This window comes from Mustela putorius, unplaced genomic scaffold, assembly GCF_011764305.1.
Source record: "Mustela putorius furo isolate JIRA1106 unplaced genomic scaffold, ASM1176430v1.1 tig00000580_pilon_pilon_pilon, whole genome shotgun sequence".
Classification (NCBI taxonomy): Eukaryota; Metazoa; Chordata; class Mammalia; order Carnivora; family Mustelidae; genus Mustela; species Mustela putorius.
The window spans coordinates 15,901,742-15,920,265 of NW_025421423.1; the positions used below are offsets into that span (position 1 = coordinate 15,901,742).

At 40.8% G+C, this 18,524-nt stretch overlaps 2 protein-coding genes across 3 annotated transcripts in view; both read right to left on the reverse strand.

Moving 5' to 3' along the window:
• ZNF883 (zinc finger protein 883) overlaps positions 1–7,213 on the reverse strand; it is a 21,400-nt gene extending 14,187 nt beyond the window's left edge. Inside the window, exons 1-2 of the mRNA XM_045081724.1 lie at positions 7,081–7,213; positions 1,477–1,544 (exon numbers count right to left, since the gene is read on the reverse strand). The gene's annotated coding sequence lies outside the window, so the exon portion shown is untranslated. The remainder of the gene's footprint in view (positions 1–1,476; positions 1,545–7,080) is intronic.
• Positions 4,563–17,616, reverse strand: ZFP37 (ZFP37 zinc finger protein). 2 transcript variants are annotated; one of them, XM_045081721.1, is made up of 4 exons: positions 17,244–17,612; positions 11,783–11,909; positions 11,239–11,373; positions 4,563–7,217 (listed from the first exon to the last, which is right to left on the reverse strand). In XM_045081721.1, exons 1-4 carry the CDS (start codon positions 17,418–17,420, stop codon positions 5,671–5,673), a joined length of 1,986 nt encoding a protein of 661 aa, XP_044937656.1. In that variant the 5' UTR covers positions 17,421–17,612; the 3' UTR covers positions 4,563–5,670. The 2 variants fall into 2 exon arrangements, with proteins under 2 accessions (XP_044937656.1, XP_044937657.1); XM_045081722.1 differs by lacking the exon at positions 11,239–11,373 and having other exon boundaries at positions 17,244–17,616.
• Between the last annotated feature and the right edge of the window lie 908 nt (positions 17,617–18,524).

Below are 18,524 nucleotides of genomic sequence, written 5' to 3' on the forward strand. Positions count from 1 at the left end.
CTCTGTCTTAACTAATTTTTCTGCCTAGCTCTCCTGAGCTACCTAGAGAAGGATGTGAAAATCTCCAATTATGATTGTGGAATTGCTGATACCTCTTTTCAGTTTTTTCAGTTTCTGCTTCTTGCACTTTGGAGCTCTGTTCTAGGTGCATAAGTGTTCATGAATGTTATGTCTTCTTGAGGAATTAATCTTTAAATTTTTAAATTGGCCCTCTGACACTTATTGAGAAGTCTGTTTTGTCTACTATTCATACATCAATTCACACTTTTTTGATTACTATTTGTATGATATACCATTTCAATCCATTTAATTTTAACTTATCTGTGTCTTTTTAAAGTCTAGATCTTTCTTTTTTTTTTTGAAGGTTTTATTTATTTATTTGACAGAAATCACAAGTAGGCAGAGAGGCAGGCAGAGAGAGAGGAAGAAGCAGGCTCCCCGCCGAGGAGAGAGCCCAGTGTGGGGCTCGATCCCAGAACCCTGGGACCACGACCCAAGCCGAAGGCAAAGGCTTTAACCCACCGAGCCACCCAAGTGCCCCTAAAGTCTAGATCTTATACAGAGTGTAAAATTGGATCTTGCTTTTTTTTTTTTTAAGATTTTATTTATTTATTTGACAAAGAGGAAGGTCACAAGTAGACAGAGAGGCAGGCAGAGAGAGGCGGGGGAAGCAGGCTCCCTGCTGAGCAGAGAGCCGGATGCAGGGTTTGATCCCAGGAACCTGAGATCATGACCCGAGCTGAAGGCAGAGGCTCAACCCACTGAGCCACCCAGGCGCCCCTGGATCTTGCTTTTTTATCCCATTATTAAAATCTCTGCCTTTCATTGGACAGTTTAGTCCACTAATTTTTAAAGTAATTATTGCTAAGATTGGATTTAGGTCCACCATCTTATTATTTGTATTGCTTGTCTTCTTTGATTTTCTTCTTCTGTATTTCCCTTCCTATTTCCATTATTAATTTAAAAATGCTTTTTTAGAGGTTCATAAATTTATCTGTTATATTTTTGCCTATATCTCTTTGCTTTACTGTTCAGTGGTTTCTCTAAGGATTGCTCTATCATCTTTGACTTTCATAGTCCCCTTGAAGGTGATATTGTACCAAATCACATACAATTTAGAAACGTTTCTGCATTTTAGGTCTTCCCCCATTCTTCATGCTAGCGCTGTTACATGTAATGCATCTCAATAATTTATAATCCACATATAAATTATGTGTGTAAGTTTTGTTTCAAACAGTCCTAAGGGGGTGCCTAGGAGGCTTAGTCAGTTAGGCATCTGCCTTCCGCTAAGGTCATGATCCCAGGGTCCTGGGATGGAGCCCCACATCAGGCTCCCTGCTCATGGAGATCCTGCTTCTCCCTTTCCCACTGTGTGTTCTCGCTCTGCCAGATAAATAAATAAAATCTTTTAAAAATCCCAAGTATTATAAAGAAATGAAGAAATTAAAATAGTCTTATATTTGATTATATATTTACCGTTTCTGATGCTCTTCAGTGCTTCCTGAGGAACTGAGTTTCCATTTGGTGTCATTTTTTTTTTCAACCTGAAAAACATAGGGTCTTCTGCACATAAATTCTCTTAATTCTTTTATCTAAGATATCATTATTTCACCTTCATTTTTGAAAGCTATTTTTGTTGGATACAGAATTTAAGGCTAATGGGTTTCATTTTGTTTTTTCATACCATTTGAAGGATACCGATCTACTGTCTTCTGGCCACCACAGTTTCTGATGTTGTCACCAATCATTAGAATTGTTTTTATCACATGTAATATGTTGTTTTTTCCCCTGGATTTCCAGATTTTATTTTTATCCTTAGGCTCTAACAGCTTGTCTAGGAAGTGTTTTCTTCACACTTAATTTGCTTAGAGTTCACTGATATTCTCAAATCAGTATATTTATATCATTTATCAAGTTGGGGGAAATTTCAGCCATTATATCTTCAAATATTTTGTGTATCCCATTCTTTCCTTGCTCTCCCTTTGGGACTTCAGCTACACATATTCAAGATATTTTGTTATTGTCTCAGAGGTCACTGAGATTCTCTTCCTATCTTTTTTTTAATCATTTTCCCCTCACTTTAAATCATTTCTACTGAGCTGCTTCAAGTTCAATGACACTTTCCCCTGTCATTTTTCTGCTGTTTCTCTTTGTTTAGTTCTTTTTTTTAAAAAAAATCCTTATTCACTGTGAGTATATCTTTATTTAATTAAGCACCATAATTATATTAATATCTTCATATGCTCATTCCAACTTCTGGGTTGGTTGTCTCTTTTCTTGAAATGGGGTCACAATTTCTTAATTCTTTGGCTGTCAAATAAGTTTTTCTTATATTCTCCATATCATGAGTGATAAATTGTGGAGAGTTTGGATTCTGTTATATTTCTTTGAAGAGTATTAATACTTTTGTTTTATCAAGTAATTAGCAGGGTTGAGCTCAAACTTCAGACTAAGTCTATGGGGCAACAGCAAAAATAAAAGCTCAGTTCTCTTGTTTTTAAGGGAAGCATTAGGAGTCTGTGCCAAATATGCATGGTTCAGGAATAAGTCAGAGATTTGGGCAGAATTCATTCACAGAATTTGGATTACCCCTCCCCCTCTGTGAATCTCTCTTCTCTGGGATTCCCCTCTCACCTTTCAAGTGGCTCTGGTTGCCCTGAACTCAGTCATGTGGTTTCTTATTTCAAATAGATTTCCCCATTTTCAATCAAATTACCCAACCCTCTGCCATACCAACTTCAGCATATCCTCAGGCTAAAAGCTGTGATCTAACCTCCTACATTCCCTTCTCCCAAATTTCAACACATTCCCATAATCTGCTTTTGTTCACTCTCCAGTACCTCATGACCCAGAGACCAGGTTGTGTGTGTGTGTGTGATTTTGTCCAGAGTTTATAACTGTTTTCTGTGGGAGGATCAGGATTAGTAGGACTCTACTTGGCCTTACCCCAGTAATGAAAATTCATTACAACAAAATAAAGTTAATTCAGGAAAATAGAAAAATTATTTGGAAAAACGTTAAGCTTACTCTTAAACTGACAATGCTGAATGAGTCACTGTCCACATAATGATGGTGATATGCACTTTCCAACATATGTATATGTGTATATAAACATTATCTTCATATTAAAAAAATATCTCAGAAACATTTTTAAATACTTTTTAAATTTACTTCAACAATGATTTAAATCAGTGTTTCTCAAAGTGTTTCCCAGAACAGCAGCACCAGCATCTCTGGCAAGTTACTAAAAATGCAAAATCTCAGCCACCTCCACCCTCCCCAACCTACAAAATCTGAAACTCTACAGATGGGGCCTATTTCTAAAGTCTATGTTTTAACAAATTCTCTGGGCAATTTTGATACATCTTATCATTGATTTAGACTCACCTCTGTATGTCTATTTTCTTTATCCCTCACCTCCAGTAATTTTTAGACATCACTCCCCCATTTATTGATGCTAACTTTTACTTCCTTCCTTACTCTATAAGATGGCTTTCAGCATTCATTTCTACTATTCAGGCATACTTTCCCAGGTATGGGGTACTATTACGGATTCTCCAAGAAGTGTGGGAAATTTAACATGGCCATAACATGCAACTGTTTTATCCTTCTAAAAAGTGCAGATTTTCCACAGCTCTGGACAGTGAGGATTCATTCTGTGTATAGTACCAGACTTCCACCTGGTTAGAAGTTACTGATGGAAAATGGCTTTCGCATTGCATTTTCCTTCTGTGGGAGTAAATAAGTTACTTGAAAATGAGGTTCTAACATCCATGTGTTGATTTTTTAATGCACGTGTGCACACATGAATGCACACACACACAATTTCATTCTCAATACTTACATCTTTTAATTCTCTGATATGAGGAAATTGGGAAGGCAGGAACTTGGTATGGAAAGTATTTGCAAAAATGGCACTGGATCACATATTGGTTGAGGATCCATCATTATGCTAGACTAGTATCCAGGTGAAATATTTATTGAGCAGAATTGATCACTAGAAAAGGCTTGCTTATTGACCCATATGTTTATTCTGAAGAACAAATGAGGTAATGTAGTGAATGTACTGTGAAAATGTAAAAGGAGACATGCATGCCAAATATTATTACCTTACATAACAAAACCATTTTTGTCCTTATGTCACTGTTTTTAGTGTAACAATTCAAAAACAATTCAGTTGTATTTTTTTATCCATGACTTATGAGGTTAAAAAGTAATAATAGTAAATAGGTATGCAGTAGAAAATAGTTCTCATCTGGAAACCCAAATTGATTCACAGTACGTTTTGGAATACATGCTTAGGAGTGACTCTGAGGTCAAGTTTAGGTTCACTCAGAAAAAAGTGCAGTGATCCATTAACAATGTCTGCTATTGAACAAAAACAGGACACAGTGGCATTTCTTGCAACACATTTGAAATCCTAGATTGAGGGGTTTATATATAAGTACTCTGAATAAGTGATAAAAAGGAGTGACTGTTCAGAAAATCACTTTCATTCACCTGCAATCACAACATATCTTTTAAAAAATGTGGCATATAGAAGAAACACAGTGCAATTACAATTGCAATTCATTATTTTAATAAAAAGATGAGTGTTGGATAGGAAAAGTCTTTGTGAATTCAATACCAAGTTTAGTAGCACATCCTCAGATTCATCACCCTTCATAACAGGCATAGACACTTCATCAAACACCACCACGGAGTGAGCTCAGTGAAAATATTAATCAGTGTTGATGTATGCATATTAAAAAGATTTTAATTGTGAAAATAACCCATGTACATTATTTAAAAATTCCAGCAGTATATAATAAAAAGGAGGTCTCCTCCTAGTCCCCACTCCTGTACTCTTTTGTTCATGACAACCACTATAAACTTTCTTCTATATTTTTTCAAACCAAGTCTATTCACATACAAATATATGTATACATACATATGTACAAACATACATAGAGAGGACAGGTAAACACCCCTTTTGTACATAAGTGGGAACATACTATACACACAGTTCAGCAACTGCTTTTTTCACTTAACAATACACTGGTGCTGGTAGAGAATGATGTCCCTATCCTCAGCAGCTTTTATTTTTTTCTTAATTTTGTGTTACTATTTTTTACATAAATAACTCTTAGAAACTTTCCAGCTGATGTAGAAGCTAACAAGACATTAAAAAAGGGTTAGGTGATAATATCAAAGATGAGGCTCATACCAGTGGCCAGACACACTTATACATGGAAATTAACAGATATGCAAATTCAATTCTCATATATGTACATCCACTCAAGCAACTTAGGAATTGTCAGCATATGTAATTTGTTTCTCTATTGCTCTGATTTTTCAGCTAATTAATGATTTTTAAAGCTTTATATTTGGGTCTGAATATATAAATAATTAATGATTATTTTTAAAACAATGTTTTTTTTATAAAAGGTTGGTATCATCCATTGCTACTACATAAGATTCACTTTCAAATTCTCTCAGGTGTAATTAGGTGTGACTTCTGATTAAATGCTTTCTAACATCCTTAAAATTCAGAATCCTACTAAGGTTAAATAAAACCTTTAGCTTGAATTAAAAGATTTCCCACATTTATTTTACTCATGAGATTTTCTTCTGAATGAGTTTTCACGTGTTTGGTAAGGGATGCATTTCATTTGATTTCCCACGTTTAGTTCACTCATGAGATTTTTCTTCTGAATGAGTTTTCACATGTTTGGTAAGGGATGCATTTTGTTTGAAAGCTTTTCCACATTCATTACATTCGTAGGGTTTCTCTCCAGTGTGGGATCTCTGATGTATAACAAGCTGTGACTTCACATTGAAAGCCTTTCCACATTCATTACATTCAAAAGGTTTCTCCCCAGTATGAGTTCTCTGATGTACAATGAGGTGCGACTTTTGGCTAAAAGCTTTCCCACATTCCTTACATTCAAAGGGTTTCTCCCCAGTGTGAACTCTCTGATGTTGAGTAAGGCCTTCAATCTGTTTGAAGGCCTTCCCACATTGACTACATTCAAAAGGACTTTCACCTGTATGAGTTCTCATGTGGTAAGTAAGAGAAGAGCTATGTCCAAATGCTTTTCCACATTCATTGCATTTATAGGGCTTCTCCTTAGTATGAGTTCTTTGATGTATAATGAGGTGTGACTTCTTGCTGAAAGCTTTCCCACATTCATTACATTCAAAGGGCTTCTCACCTGTATGAATTCTCATATGTTTAGTAAGAGATGAGCTATACTTAAAAGCCTTTCCACATTCATTACATTCATATGGTATTTCCCCTGTATGAGTTCTCACATGCTCTGTAAGAGATGAGTTATATCTAAAGGATTTTCCACATTCCTTACATTCATAGGGCTTCTCACCTGTATGAGATCTCACATGTTGAATAAGGTTTGAGCTGTGTCTAAAGGTTTTCCCACATTCAGTACATTTATAGGGTTTTTCCCCAGTATGAACTCTCAGATGGTCAGTGAGAGCATGTTTATGACTGTGGGCTTTGCCACACTGAATACATTCATATGGTTTTTCTCCAGTGTGAGTTCTTTGATGTACAACGAGGTGTGACTTTTGGCTAAAGGCTATCCCACATTCATTACATTCGTAGGGTTTCTCTCCAGTATGAATTCTCTGATGGTCAATGAGTCCTTGTTTATGGCTGAGAACCTTCCCACATTGATTACATTCGTAGGGTTTTGCTTTAGCTTGAGTTTTGTCACACTTAGTAGGAGATGAGCTATGGCTGGATGATTTCTCATGTTTCTCTCCAGTTTGAATTTTGTCCCGTTTAGTATCGGATAAGCTATGATGAGCTAATTTCTCATGTTTCTTGCCAGCTTGAGTTTTGTCATGCTTATCAGATAAGCTATGGTTGGATAATTTTTGTTTCTTTCCAGCTTGATTTTTGACTTTCTTTGTATCAGGTAAGCTATGGCTGAATGATTTCTTGGGCTCTTTAGCTACATTAGGTTTCTTTTTTGCATAGTTTCTTATATGACCAGGTAAATCTGAATTCTGTTTCAAACTCTTTCCATGTGAATCAAATTTAAGCCTTTTTTTTGACGGAACATGTTTTGTACTCACACTTTTTTCCCCCAGTGAACTACATTCATGGCCTTTCTTCTTAGTCAGACCTTTTCTCTTGAATGCAACTTCCTTACAGAGTTTGTTTTGAGATTCCTGGTGGTTCTCTAGCTGGTCATTACCTTGCTGGACTTCATCTAAAATGGAATTCAATAAGACATTCTTGTGAATCTTTGTCCTCTCATATACTGGAATATAAATTATAAAAGAAAAGCCCTATTGTGGGGCTGCATCTTTACTCAAGCTTAGTATCCCAAAGTGAGTGAAATATCAAGTGCAAATGGCCCTAACTTCTTGGACTTGAGGGGAAAGTGTTGTGGGAAAAACAAGAAAAGTTAATTGACAATAGTAATTATATAAAACTTTGCCTGATCATAATTATGACCTTGCAGCATGGGATTGGGTGGGGGTGGAATAAACATAAGGAACAGTCACTAGGTAACAGATGAAGTTAAAAGAGTTTGTGATTGTAGTTAATATTTTTTGAGGTTTCTTCTCAGCCCAAGCATCCCAGCTTTGATAACAGCCAGTCCATCCATAGTATTTGGCTCCCACAGCCTTACTATATTAATTCAACTCTCCATGGTCACCATTGGAGACACACCTGGCTCAAACCATGGTGTCCACTAAGAGCCTTCCTCCTCTTATGGAAGTATGGAGCATACCTTTGTTTCTGCCAGCTCACTCTACGAATTACCAATTATCAATTTTTAAAAATAATTTTTATTTATTTATTTGCTACAGAAAGAGAGCTCACAAGTAGGCAGAGAGGCAGGCAGAGAGAGAGGGAAAAGCAGGCTCCCTGTTGAGCAGACAGCCTGATGTGGGGCTTGATCCCAGGACCCTGTGGCCAAAGGCAGAGGCTTAACCCACTGGGCCACCCAGGCACCCCACTAATTATCAACTTTAAACTGATTCCCAACTTTAAATGATTGCTCACATCCTTCCCTCCATACATTATACAGTGACATATTTTAAGATATCTTCCCAGTGTGTGTCTTCCTTCTCTGAGACCACCACACCCACACTGACATATGGCAGCAACCACGTGTGAACCATATGATCCAACCCCTGGTTGAAAACAATTGACTGGTCGGTGGTAAACAAAAAGCCCTACCTAGACCAATAATATTCTCTCTCCTAAGAATTTAGAACTGAAATTCAAAGAGTTCTTTTAGCTAGGTATGGATACTATATGTGTAAAAATCTAAAAACTTAAAGAGTTGAGATTACCATTTTGAGGTGACTTTTTTCAGTTATATGTATGAAAAAGCAGAAAAAATCTTTAGGGTGGGAATTAAACAGACACGAGAAAAGCCGATATGAGTCTCCAAGAAATAGAGAGAGAGAGAAATTAAATATCTGCCTAGGTCATAAAGGAACATTACATGAAAGTGAAAACTGGGATCAAACAGAAAAGAGTTATGGTATTTCAACATAGCCAGGAAATACTATTCCTTTCATCAAGAACTCTTAAGAGATTAGTTCCCATGGAGTAGAAGATCAATTTTTGTAAGTATAGATATATAGTATAGATAGAGTAGGAAGAAGTAGAGTTGCCAGCTGCTTTTCCATTTAGGAAATTTTAAGTGATGCAAGCATTTGGGGGGAAAGAATATAACAAGAGCATGACAAAGGCGGCATCTTCCAATGCCCAAGGATGCTGGAAAAAATAGAGGCAAATCTCTTTCTAGGAAGAAAGGGACCAAAACTCAAACCTTTCCTCTTGAGGTGCAACATTATAAGAACCCCTTATAATCATGGAGATTGGCCAACATGAAAATATATAAAGCACTGTGAGAGACATTTACCGTGGGGGGTGGAGAGGATACTGAACTAGTGAAATGGTATAATAATAAGGTAATATTAGGAGAGTTGGGTCTGACAAAGCATGGGTTTAAGGCTGTAAGCTTTTCCTGAATCTGAGACAACAACTAAAACGCGAATTTTAAGCTAAAATGACTAACTTCAGAAACTGATGTGTATTGCTCACTAGACTCAGCCAATCATTGGAGGGAATAGAATAGCCTTTCTTTGAAGAAACTCCAAGTACTATCTAAGAACCTGAACCAAGAAGAAAGTTACTGCAGCAATGACAAAGATCTATTAGATGACTACCAGGACTATTTTTTAGTTGTAACACCGAGTATTGGAAAGAAAAGTGAACACAGCCAAAATTGGAGCCACTAATGGATGAATTAAAACTCCACGAGGTCTCTTCATTTGTCATTTGAAGGACTAGTCCCTCTGGTTTTGGGAAACTCATAGAGTCCCAGAACATTCAGAGGACACTTGGACACTTAAATATATACTATAAACATTCTGCTTTTGGGGGGACTATTGTGATATAAATAATAACTGAATATTTTAATATTTGGTGGCAACATCCAAGATGAATTGTTTTAAAAAAAATGGATCTGACAAATCGGCTTAAGAATTGGAGCAATTCAGGTATGAGATAATATACACCTGATTTGAGTGATGTCTGAGAACTGAAGAAAACAACCCAGGAGCTGAGGAGAGAACAGTAAAAGAGAAGGCAGAGATTCACAGGAATTCTGAGGTAGACAGGCCTCAACTCAAAGCAGACTCTGATAAAAATAGGGAAGGTGAAAGGAAGCTCTAATTTACACCGAAAGACAGGAAGACAAAGCTTTCCATTTCTGATACTGTGAGACTGGGCTTTCCTGTAAGCAGGTAAAATATGAGTGCAACATAAAGAAACTGGAGGTTTATCTGGACAAGATCAATTTACCTTAAAACTCACCAGGGTACGATAAACATCTTGATTCTTTTGAGGGAAATACAATAGGAAAAAAAAAAAAAGGAACACAGAGTAGAAGACAAAACCTTAGGAACACTTCAGCAAAGTGAGAAGGCAGAGAATCTGGTGAAATAAATGTAAAGAAGCACTTAGAAGAGAAGGCCAGATTCAAGTGGTAGAATTCAAGCCAGGTAGGCAAGAATTTCATGCGGACTGAAACTACCAAAATATGCACTGAAAGGTAAGCAGTGGTTACTATAAAGCCAGAAATTCACATATAGGCATGAATTCTGTGGGAGTTGACTGCACAGGTTAATGAGTAAATGGAAATAATGATGCACTACGGGGTTAGAGCATTTCACAGTGAAAAGGAGGGACATGGAAAGTAATTAAAGGCAGGGGAGAATCATGCCAAGAGATTTGGTAAGAGGATGGATCTAAGAAGGTTTGAACACATAAGGAGAGAAACGTGATACCATGGAGTCCCAGAGTTTGAGTGATGAAGGGAAAACACTGAGGATATTGGGGGAAAAGAATAAAATAAAAAACAACTCTGCTTTAAATAAGGCAAGCAGTAATGGGATTCTGAGAACTGTTCCTTCTGGAAGCTTAGTGATGGACAGCATGGATGAGGACAGACAATTAATAAGGAAGGGTCAGTTAGGCATCTCGGGGGCTGCTACCAGAGGTTCAGAGCTCTGGTTTTTCCCTTTTTTCCTACCACAATACAAATGGTGTGGCAGACTGGATTACTGTTCCCTGTGGAAAGACTGTACCTCCCAGACCCATTGTCCCTTGAATCCTCCCTCTGGAAGGGGGAGGATTCCTACCCTGCTGAACTTAACAGAAGCCAGGTGATCTGCTCTAACCAATTAACCAATGAAATGTGAACTGAAAGGGATTATGGACCACTTCCAATCAGCGGTGTAAAAAGAGTGGTTCTACTCATTCTCCTTTCCTTTTGCCATGAAACCAGAATTTGCCAAATAGGGACCATTCTTTCAGTATAGGGCCAAAGGATTATGTGGGATAAGGCTACAGAGTGAACAAGAAACAAATCTTTCTTGTTGGAAGCCACTAAGATTTAGGGGTCATTCCTTAATAGAGCATAACTTAGCCTAAGCTAACCGATACAAGCAGTATAAGCTAACTCCCATGAGTAGCACTGGTTTACAACTAAAATGAACCTCAGCCTCACACGTGAAGAGGTTTGTAGATGGAAGAGAGATTAGAATCTACCTTTGTAGTTTGAACTCTTCCTCCCCAAGAAATTCTCCTATTTTTCAACTGCCACTCCCAGTTAAGAAAAAAGGGTATGGGACCTTGAAGAAGATTTTAAAAATAAATTATTCATTGAAGAACTCCAAAGGATCACCAAAAAACTAGAAACTTACTTCCATTGGTTCTTATTTGCTTGGGTCTTGCTATTTCACTGGGACCGCCCTGTCTGGGTCTTTTGCCCTTCCCCAACCACGGCTCTTCTCCTTTTTCCAGCTTGGAGATCATGTCTGGTTTGGGAGCTTGAAACCCTGCTCATAAGAAATGGCAAAAATTGAGTGTTAGGAAAACAAACATCCCAGAAGTCAAGCCCTAATATCTGGACTTCAGAACCCTGAGAGGATAAAGAAGAAGAAGAAAAAAATATATATATATATATATATTTTATGGCTTCCAAGAGGAGAGGCGAGAGAGGAGAGGAAAGAGAGGGGAGGGAGGGAGGGAGAGAATATATGGCTTCTGAAATTTCACAATGTGATTGCTCATGTACCCCATCTAAGTAGACCTTCCATTTTGGAGACAGGGGCACAAATATCCTGCCTCATACCCAAAGGGATTAAAACTCTTCAATTCATAATAACCAAGGCCAAACTTATCAAGAACTTTAGAGAGAAGGTACTACAGTGGCCACATTTTGAATTATGAAAGAATTGTCCTTACCCATTGAGGCAAGGTTGCTGTAGTTCTCCAGCATCACATCCTTATATAGGTCCCTCTGAGCAGGATCTAGTCGCTCCCACTCCTTCTGGGTAAAGGCCATAGTCACATCTTTGAATGTTACCGATCCCTGTAATAGCAATATTCCTATTCAGTCTAATGTTATCCACATTAATGGGTGATTTGCACGAGATAATAATGACTTGCTCTTACCTCAACCATTCAGTGTTGATCATGCTATTATATAGGATACTAATTCTTCACCCACATCTGCATTTTTTTTTTTTTTGAGAAACAAAGATCATTTTAAGAACTGTCCCTGTTAAGGACTGAATATCTGTGTATCCCCAAAATTCATATGTTGAAACCCTACCCTCCAATGTGATGGCATTAGGAGATAGGGCCTGTGGGAAGTAATTAGAATTAGATGAGCATGCCGGTGGAGTCTCTGTGAATGGGATTAATACCCTTATAAGAGTCATAAGACTGCTTGCTTCCTCTCTGTTCTCTCTGCCAAGTGAGGATACAACAAAAAGTCTGTAACCCGGCAGAAGGTCTCACCAGATCCCAACCATGCTGGCACCCTGATCTTGGGACTTCGAGCCTTCAGAATTGTCAGAAATAATTTTCTGCTGTTTAGAAGCTACCCAGTCAATAGTACTTTGTTGTAGCGGCCCCCAAATGACAGTCCCATTGGCAAATTTGTTTATTTAAGAGGATAAAAAAATTATACAATTATCAGAGAGAAAGAAAATTACCAAAAACAAAAGAATTAGTCTTTATCTTTCCTTCTAGAACCAAAGACTACTACGGACTAGAGTTGTGAGGTAGAATCAAGACCCTTGATTTTTATAACCAGCCAAAAGATCATTCATGTTTGGAACCAAAAATAACATATTTTAGGCATGTAAGGATGCAGAAAGTCTATCGCCTTTGTGCTTTATAAATAAAGAGAAGGGGAAAAAAAAGAAATAAAGAAAAGGACAGGGACACAGAAGAGGAGGAGGAGGAGAAAAGCAATGATTTTTTTTTTAAAGGAAAAGTGCATTAGAATAAAGATTTCAATATTGGGAAAGATGAAATATACAAGAAAGAAAGATGAATAATAAAACCTGTCAAATGTCTAGTTATATCCAAGTAACTTGATAATGTTCTTGTACAACTGTTACAAAAGTATCCTTAAAATCAAGAGGTGTGATGTAAGAAAAATAAGCAGGACTACAACTGGTAGGGGTGGGGGATGAGGGAGAAATTAAAGCATGTTAAAGATTCTATTCTTTTTTTTTTTTTTAAGATTTTTATTTATTTATTTGACAGGGAGAGATCACAAGTAGGCAGAGAGAGAGAGAGGAGGAAGCAGGCTCCCTGCCAAGCAGAGAGCCAGATGCGGGACCTGATCCCAGGACCCTGAGATCACAACCCGGGCTGAAGGCAGAGGCTTAAGCCACTGAGCCACCCAGGCGCCCTAAAGATTCTCTTCTTATTAGGCAGGTGAGAGAAGGATGACCCAGGTACTGGAGAATTTTGCCACCAAGAAATACACATTCAAACATATTTATCTCACATTGAAAAATGACCCCCACCTCCATAAGCCACCAATCAATTAGCTGCCGTATGTCAACAATCTGTAACCTCTACAGACCTCCAGTCATTGATTTCTAATAAGCCCCCTTATTGATTGCCACTGGCCTCCCAATCACTGGCGTTAATTCCAAATGACTGATCCCAACAAACTTGCCGATCACTGACAGCAACAGATTTCCCCCAATCACTCCCCAAACATTCCAATCACATATTCCCAGGGGTCCTTCAAATACTGATACCCATGGAACACAGACTATCTCTGATATGACCCCAAACCCCTATCTTACCAATCCCCAATCACTGACACCAACAGAACTCCACCAACAGTGGCCTTTACAGAAACCCTAATCACTGCACTATGCCTTCAACCTCTTCGGCCATTGTCTTCACCTGCTCGCTTTACCTGAAATCTACCCGTCTCCTGAGAACACTGCTTCCTTACAAGGTGCCCTAGCCGAGGTTGTTTGTTGCGGCCCAACCATGACTTCTGTACCTCAGGGCTTGAAGATGAGGTAAATGATGACTTTCAACCATTTTTCATACATCTTTCAAAATCCCTATCATGTTTAGAATATCACGAGATTTTATGGGGCACCTGGGTGGCTCAGTAGGTTAAAGCCTCTGCCTTCGGCTCAGGTCATGATCCCAGGGTCCTGGGAGAGCCCTGCATTGAGCTCTCTGCTCCGTGGGGAGCCTGCTTCCTCCTCTCTCTGCCTGCTACTATGCCTACTTGTGATCTCTGTCTGTCAAATAAATAAATAAAATCTTAAAAAAAAAAAAAGAATATCACGAGATTTTAAACCATTAATCCTCTGGTTGAATGATTCACTAGGCAAACCCACAGAACTCAGCATATAGTTGTACCCATAGCTATGATTTAGTACAGCAAAGGAACACACAGCAAAACCAGCTAAGGAGGGATGCCTGGGTGGCTCACTGGGTTAAGCAGCTGCCTTCAGCTCAGGTCATGATCCCAGCTCCTGGGATCGAATCCCACATCGGGCTCCTTGCTTGGTGGGGAGCCTGCTTCTCTCTCTGCCTCTGCCTGCTTGTATGCTCGCTCTCTCTCTCTCTCTGACAAATGAATAAATAAAATCTTTAAAGAAAAAGAAAATGGCTAAGGAAATGGTAGGTGGGGTAAAGTCTACAGAAACCAGACACAAGTATCTGAGTTACACAGGACATACTTGATTCCTCCAGACGTAAGTTGTAAGAACATGCGTGAAATGTTTCCCAAGGAAGGACATGGAGACTCAGTGGCACTCATAGGCACCCACTAAGATCTTAGATGTCCAGAAGGAAGTCAGGAGCTCGGCATAAACCACATTGTTGACCTAGTTTAGGCACAGTGAGACACTTTTATCATTTCTGGAAATGATGGGATGCCTTCTGAAGTCTAAGCTCTCAGACATCAGCCAAAGGTCAACCTTGCAAGCAGGTTTTTCTAAGGATGCTCTTTGGGGACACTTTGGTCAACTTTTGTGCACAGTCTTTCTTCCTTGTTCACTGAAAACTTGACTACCACGTTCCTCTTCATTCCAGCTCCGGCACTCGCGCTACATCAATGTAGAGGAACCATTCCACAGCCTAGCCTTTCTCTTTCCTGACTCCAAAAGATTTTCTCACTCCCAGACTCAGCCACCTGCTCATCAGCCATCCATTCCTTAAACCTTGCCACGTACCATGGCAGCCCCGCTTTACTGAAAACATTCTATCCCCAACTATTGTTTCCCATGCTGCCAGCCTACGTCCTCTACTACTTCCATGCCAATAATTCTCCAAAAGCATTCAGACCCCATGAGCCATTGATGCTAACCACTTTTCCACAATCTTCCATCACCACATGGCCTTACTTTTCTTCTCTCTTCTCTTGCCTAGATTCTTTGTTCTAACACCATATGCACTCCATGGAAAACAGCTTTAACTTCCTTGCCCGTTTTCTTCTCCACTGTACTTACCTAGCAAAGCCTCAAACTCAATCAAACTCAACTCTCCTCTTAATCTCTGCCTGCAACCTTGCAGCTGAACATTCCAAGAGAGAAAAATCAAACAACTGAGTTGCCTGGACCCACTTCAGGTTTATAACACGTATCGCAAATGGGTATCCAATACTGAGAGTTTCCTGTTCCTCTTTCCAAGATGGTTATTCCAAACATTCTCCTCTTTCTCTTTGAAATCTCCAGCATCTGCTACTTTCCCATTCTCAGCTGACAGATTCACTTTCAAATATACTTTCAAAGAGAAAGTGTAAATGGACAAGCACTACCTTGCCTTGTTACCACCAATTCCACCAATCTGTTTCCAAAACCCCTATCATTGTCTCTTTTCTATTAAAATGGAGTTAGTGTCCCTTCTCTTGCCTAAAGCCAGTTCCTCCACTTATGCTCTAGATCCCAACCCCAACAGCCTTCTCAAGGAATTCACCCTCTGCAATTAACCTCTTTTCTCTTTTTTACCACCTATTTTTCCCTTTCTACTCAATCATTCCTACTGACATACAAAGTTGTTTTAATGTCAATTCATCTAGTGAAAACCATTTCTTAATCTTATGTCACATGTAATGTCAGTGTGTTTGCTCCCTTTACCAGCAAAATTCCTGGTGTGGTCTACACCTGCTGTCTTTACTTCATTACCTCCATTCTTTCAACTTATTCCACCAGGATTTTATCCCTATCACTCCACTGAAAAAGCTCTAATCAATCAAAATAACCATTGAGCTACATCTCACCAAACTCAAATCTTTGCAGTCACATGTCTGGGACTCACAAGAGCATATGACACAATGGTGACAACACAACTCCCATTGTCTTGAAAAGTTTTCTTCTTTATACTTCTTTGACACCACATTTACATTTTTCATCCTATCTCAGTGGCTACTACTCCTCATTCTCCTTCCCCTCCCGTCCCCTCCTCTACCAAACCTCTAAATGTCTGAGATCTGTCCTTGGTCCCACTTTTTTTCTATAGCTGCCTTCCCTTCCTTAGTGATCTCATCCAATCTCGTGGCTTTAAATACCATCTCTATGCTGAAGCCTTTCACATATGGATTCTCTAGCCCAAATCTCTTCTAAGTTCTAGATTCATACATTTAACAACTACTCACTCTCCTTGGACATGTAATAGGCATCTTGACTTGGCCAAAACAGAACCACGGTCATCCAACTCTGGCTCCCATTTATATCCACCAAATCTGGTTGTCTCCAATACAATCCTTTTCCAGAAAAGGGAAACCCCTTTATCCAGTGCCTCAAGCCGAAAGTCAAGATGTAAGTCTTGATTCTTCTCCACCCCCATGTCTCATATCAACTCGTCAGTAAGTCTTACTGGCTCATCTCCAGATGTATTCTGGATCTGATTTTTCATTTCCCTGCATTTCCCTATCCTAAACCATCACCATCTCTTAACTATTGTGATAAACTCCTAATGGACCTCCCTGCACCTCTGCACACACACAGGGACAATCCAGTCTCTTAACTACCACAGGCACCAGAGTCGCTTGGCTCCCACAGACCACAAGCTGCCACACACCTCCCCAGTCTCTGACACACCACAAAGCCCCTATTTCCGATCCCCAGAGCCTTCCAGACTCTGGCCTTTCCGTGAGTGCCGCAGACTCCCCGCATCCCTGTCACCGCAGATCTCCCCGAACATGGATTAACCATAACCTGTAGCACCCGCGGACCCCGCAGGGCCCCCATCACTGCCCTACAGATCCCCCCCAGAGCGCAGACGACCCCTCCTCCGCCAGAAGGCCCTCCAGAATCGTCTCCAATTCCCAAATCGCTCCTCTCAGAGACTACAGTCACCCTCCAATCACCGACCCCCCCCCCATGAGACCACCTCCGACCACCAGGCCGCCCCGCCCCGCGATCGCGCTCACCGCGGCGCTGCCCGCCGGCTCGGACACAGCCATCTCCGCAGGACACCCGGCCCCTTCGACTTTCCCTGCGCTCTTCCTCCGGCCCAGGCTCTCCCGCTTTGTGAGGATCCGCTCGCAGGCGGAGGCCGACATGGCGGCGGCTGGAAGGGCGGCCTCAGCGGGTCCCGCGGCTGCCATGGCGGCGCCCCTGGGTATCGCGGCCGGGCGCGGCCATCTTGACCGAGGCTCCGCCGTACAGCGGGGGTCCGCGCTCCCAGCCGGCGCGCAGGCAGGTGGCCGGTGGAGGGGGGGGCGGGTGGGGGGTTCCGTGGAGGGTCCTGAGGGGTGAGCTGCGAGCCGGCGGAAAAGGTGCTCAGTTCCTCACTGCACCGTGCCTCACGGTGCCCGACGCCCAGGGGCTTGGCCACACAAAGGCAGAAGTTGGAGTTTCCTCTCCGAATTGGTCACTGCATCCCGCTGCCGGGAAATCCGCAAGCATGATGTCCAGCAAGGACTCGAGGCAGCCGGAATAGAAAGAAAGATTGAGGGACGAAGGAGAAAAAGCCCGATCGTGTAGACACCATTGTTTTATAGGGAAAGAGCACTTATTCACCACTTCAAAACTCCCTAAGTACTTCCTGCACATCTGCTGTATCCCAGGAACTATGGCAGGCATAGTGGATGCAGTAACGAGAAAAAGTGACACACACCCCCTACCTTCAGGCACCTGTGGATCCAGGGGAGGACACCACTATTCTTCAAATAAGCACACACGGGAAATGGACAATTATAACGATGCAACGTGCTTCTAGGAAATACGCAGAGTGCCAGGAGAGATCGTGATCTACTCTGAGCAATTACGAAACTTTCCCCAATAGCAGAAGGATGAACAAGGGTGGACTTAGACAGCGTTTCAGGTCCAAGGAATTGCATGAGCCAAGGCCAGAGCACCTCCCAGCCCTCACCCTCACCCAGAAGAACATGGAAGCTTCCTGGTCTCCATGGAGAGCCCCCTGGGATTTCACAGGCCTCTGCTCCTCCATCCTTTCTAAGGTCCTCACTCTTCTCCTTCCTCTCCAAGAGACAGGTTTCCCTTGCAGGCAATGCCTCCGCATTTTCTGTGGCAAGGACCTCGACTCTCAAAGTTCTCATCGCAGGGCTCTTGCCCTGTGCCCATCCCACATCACCCAGGTACATCCCTCTCTTTAACTCTGAGTGAGAGATGGGGGAAGAGCCAGGGAGTGGTGTGCCACGCAGGTAGGAAACCTTATGACTACGCAGGTAAGTGGAGCATGGGGCTTG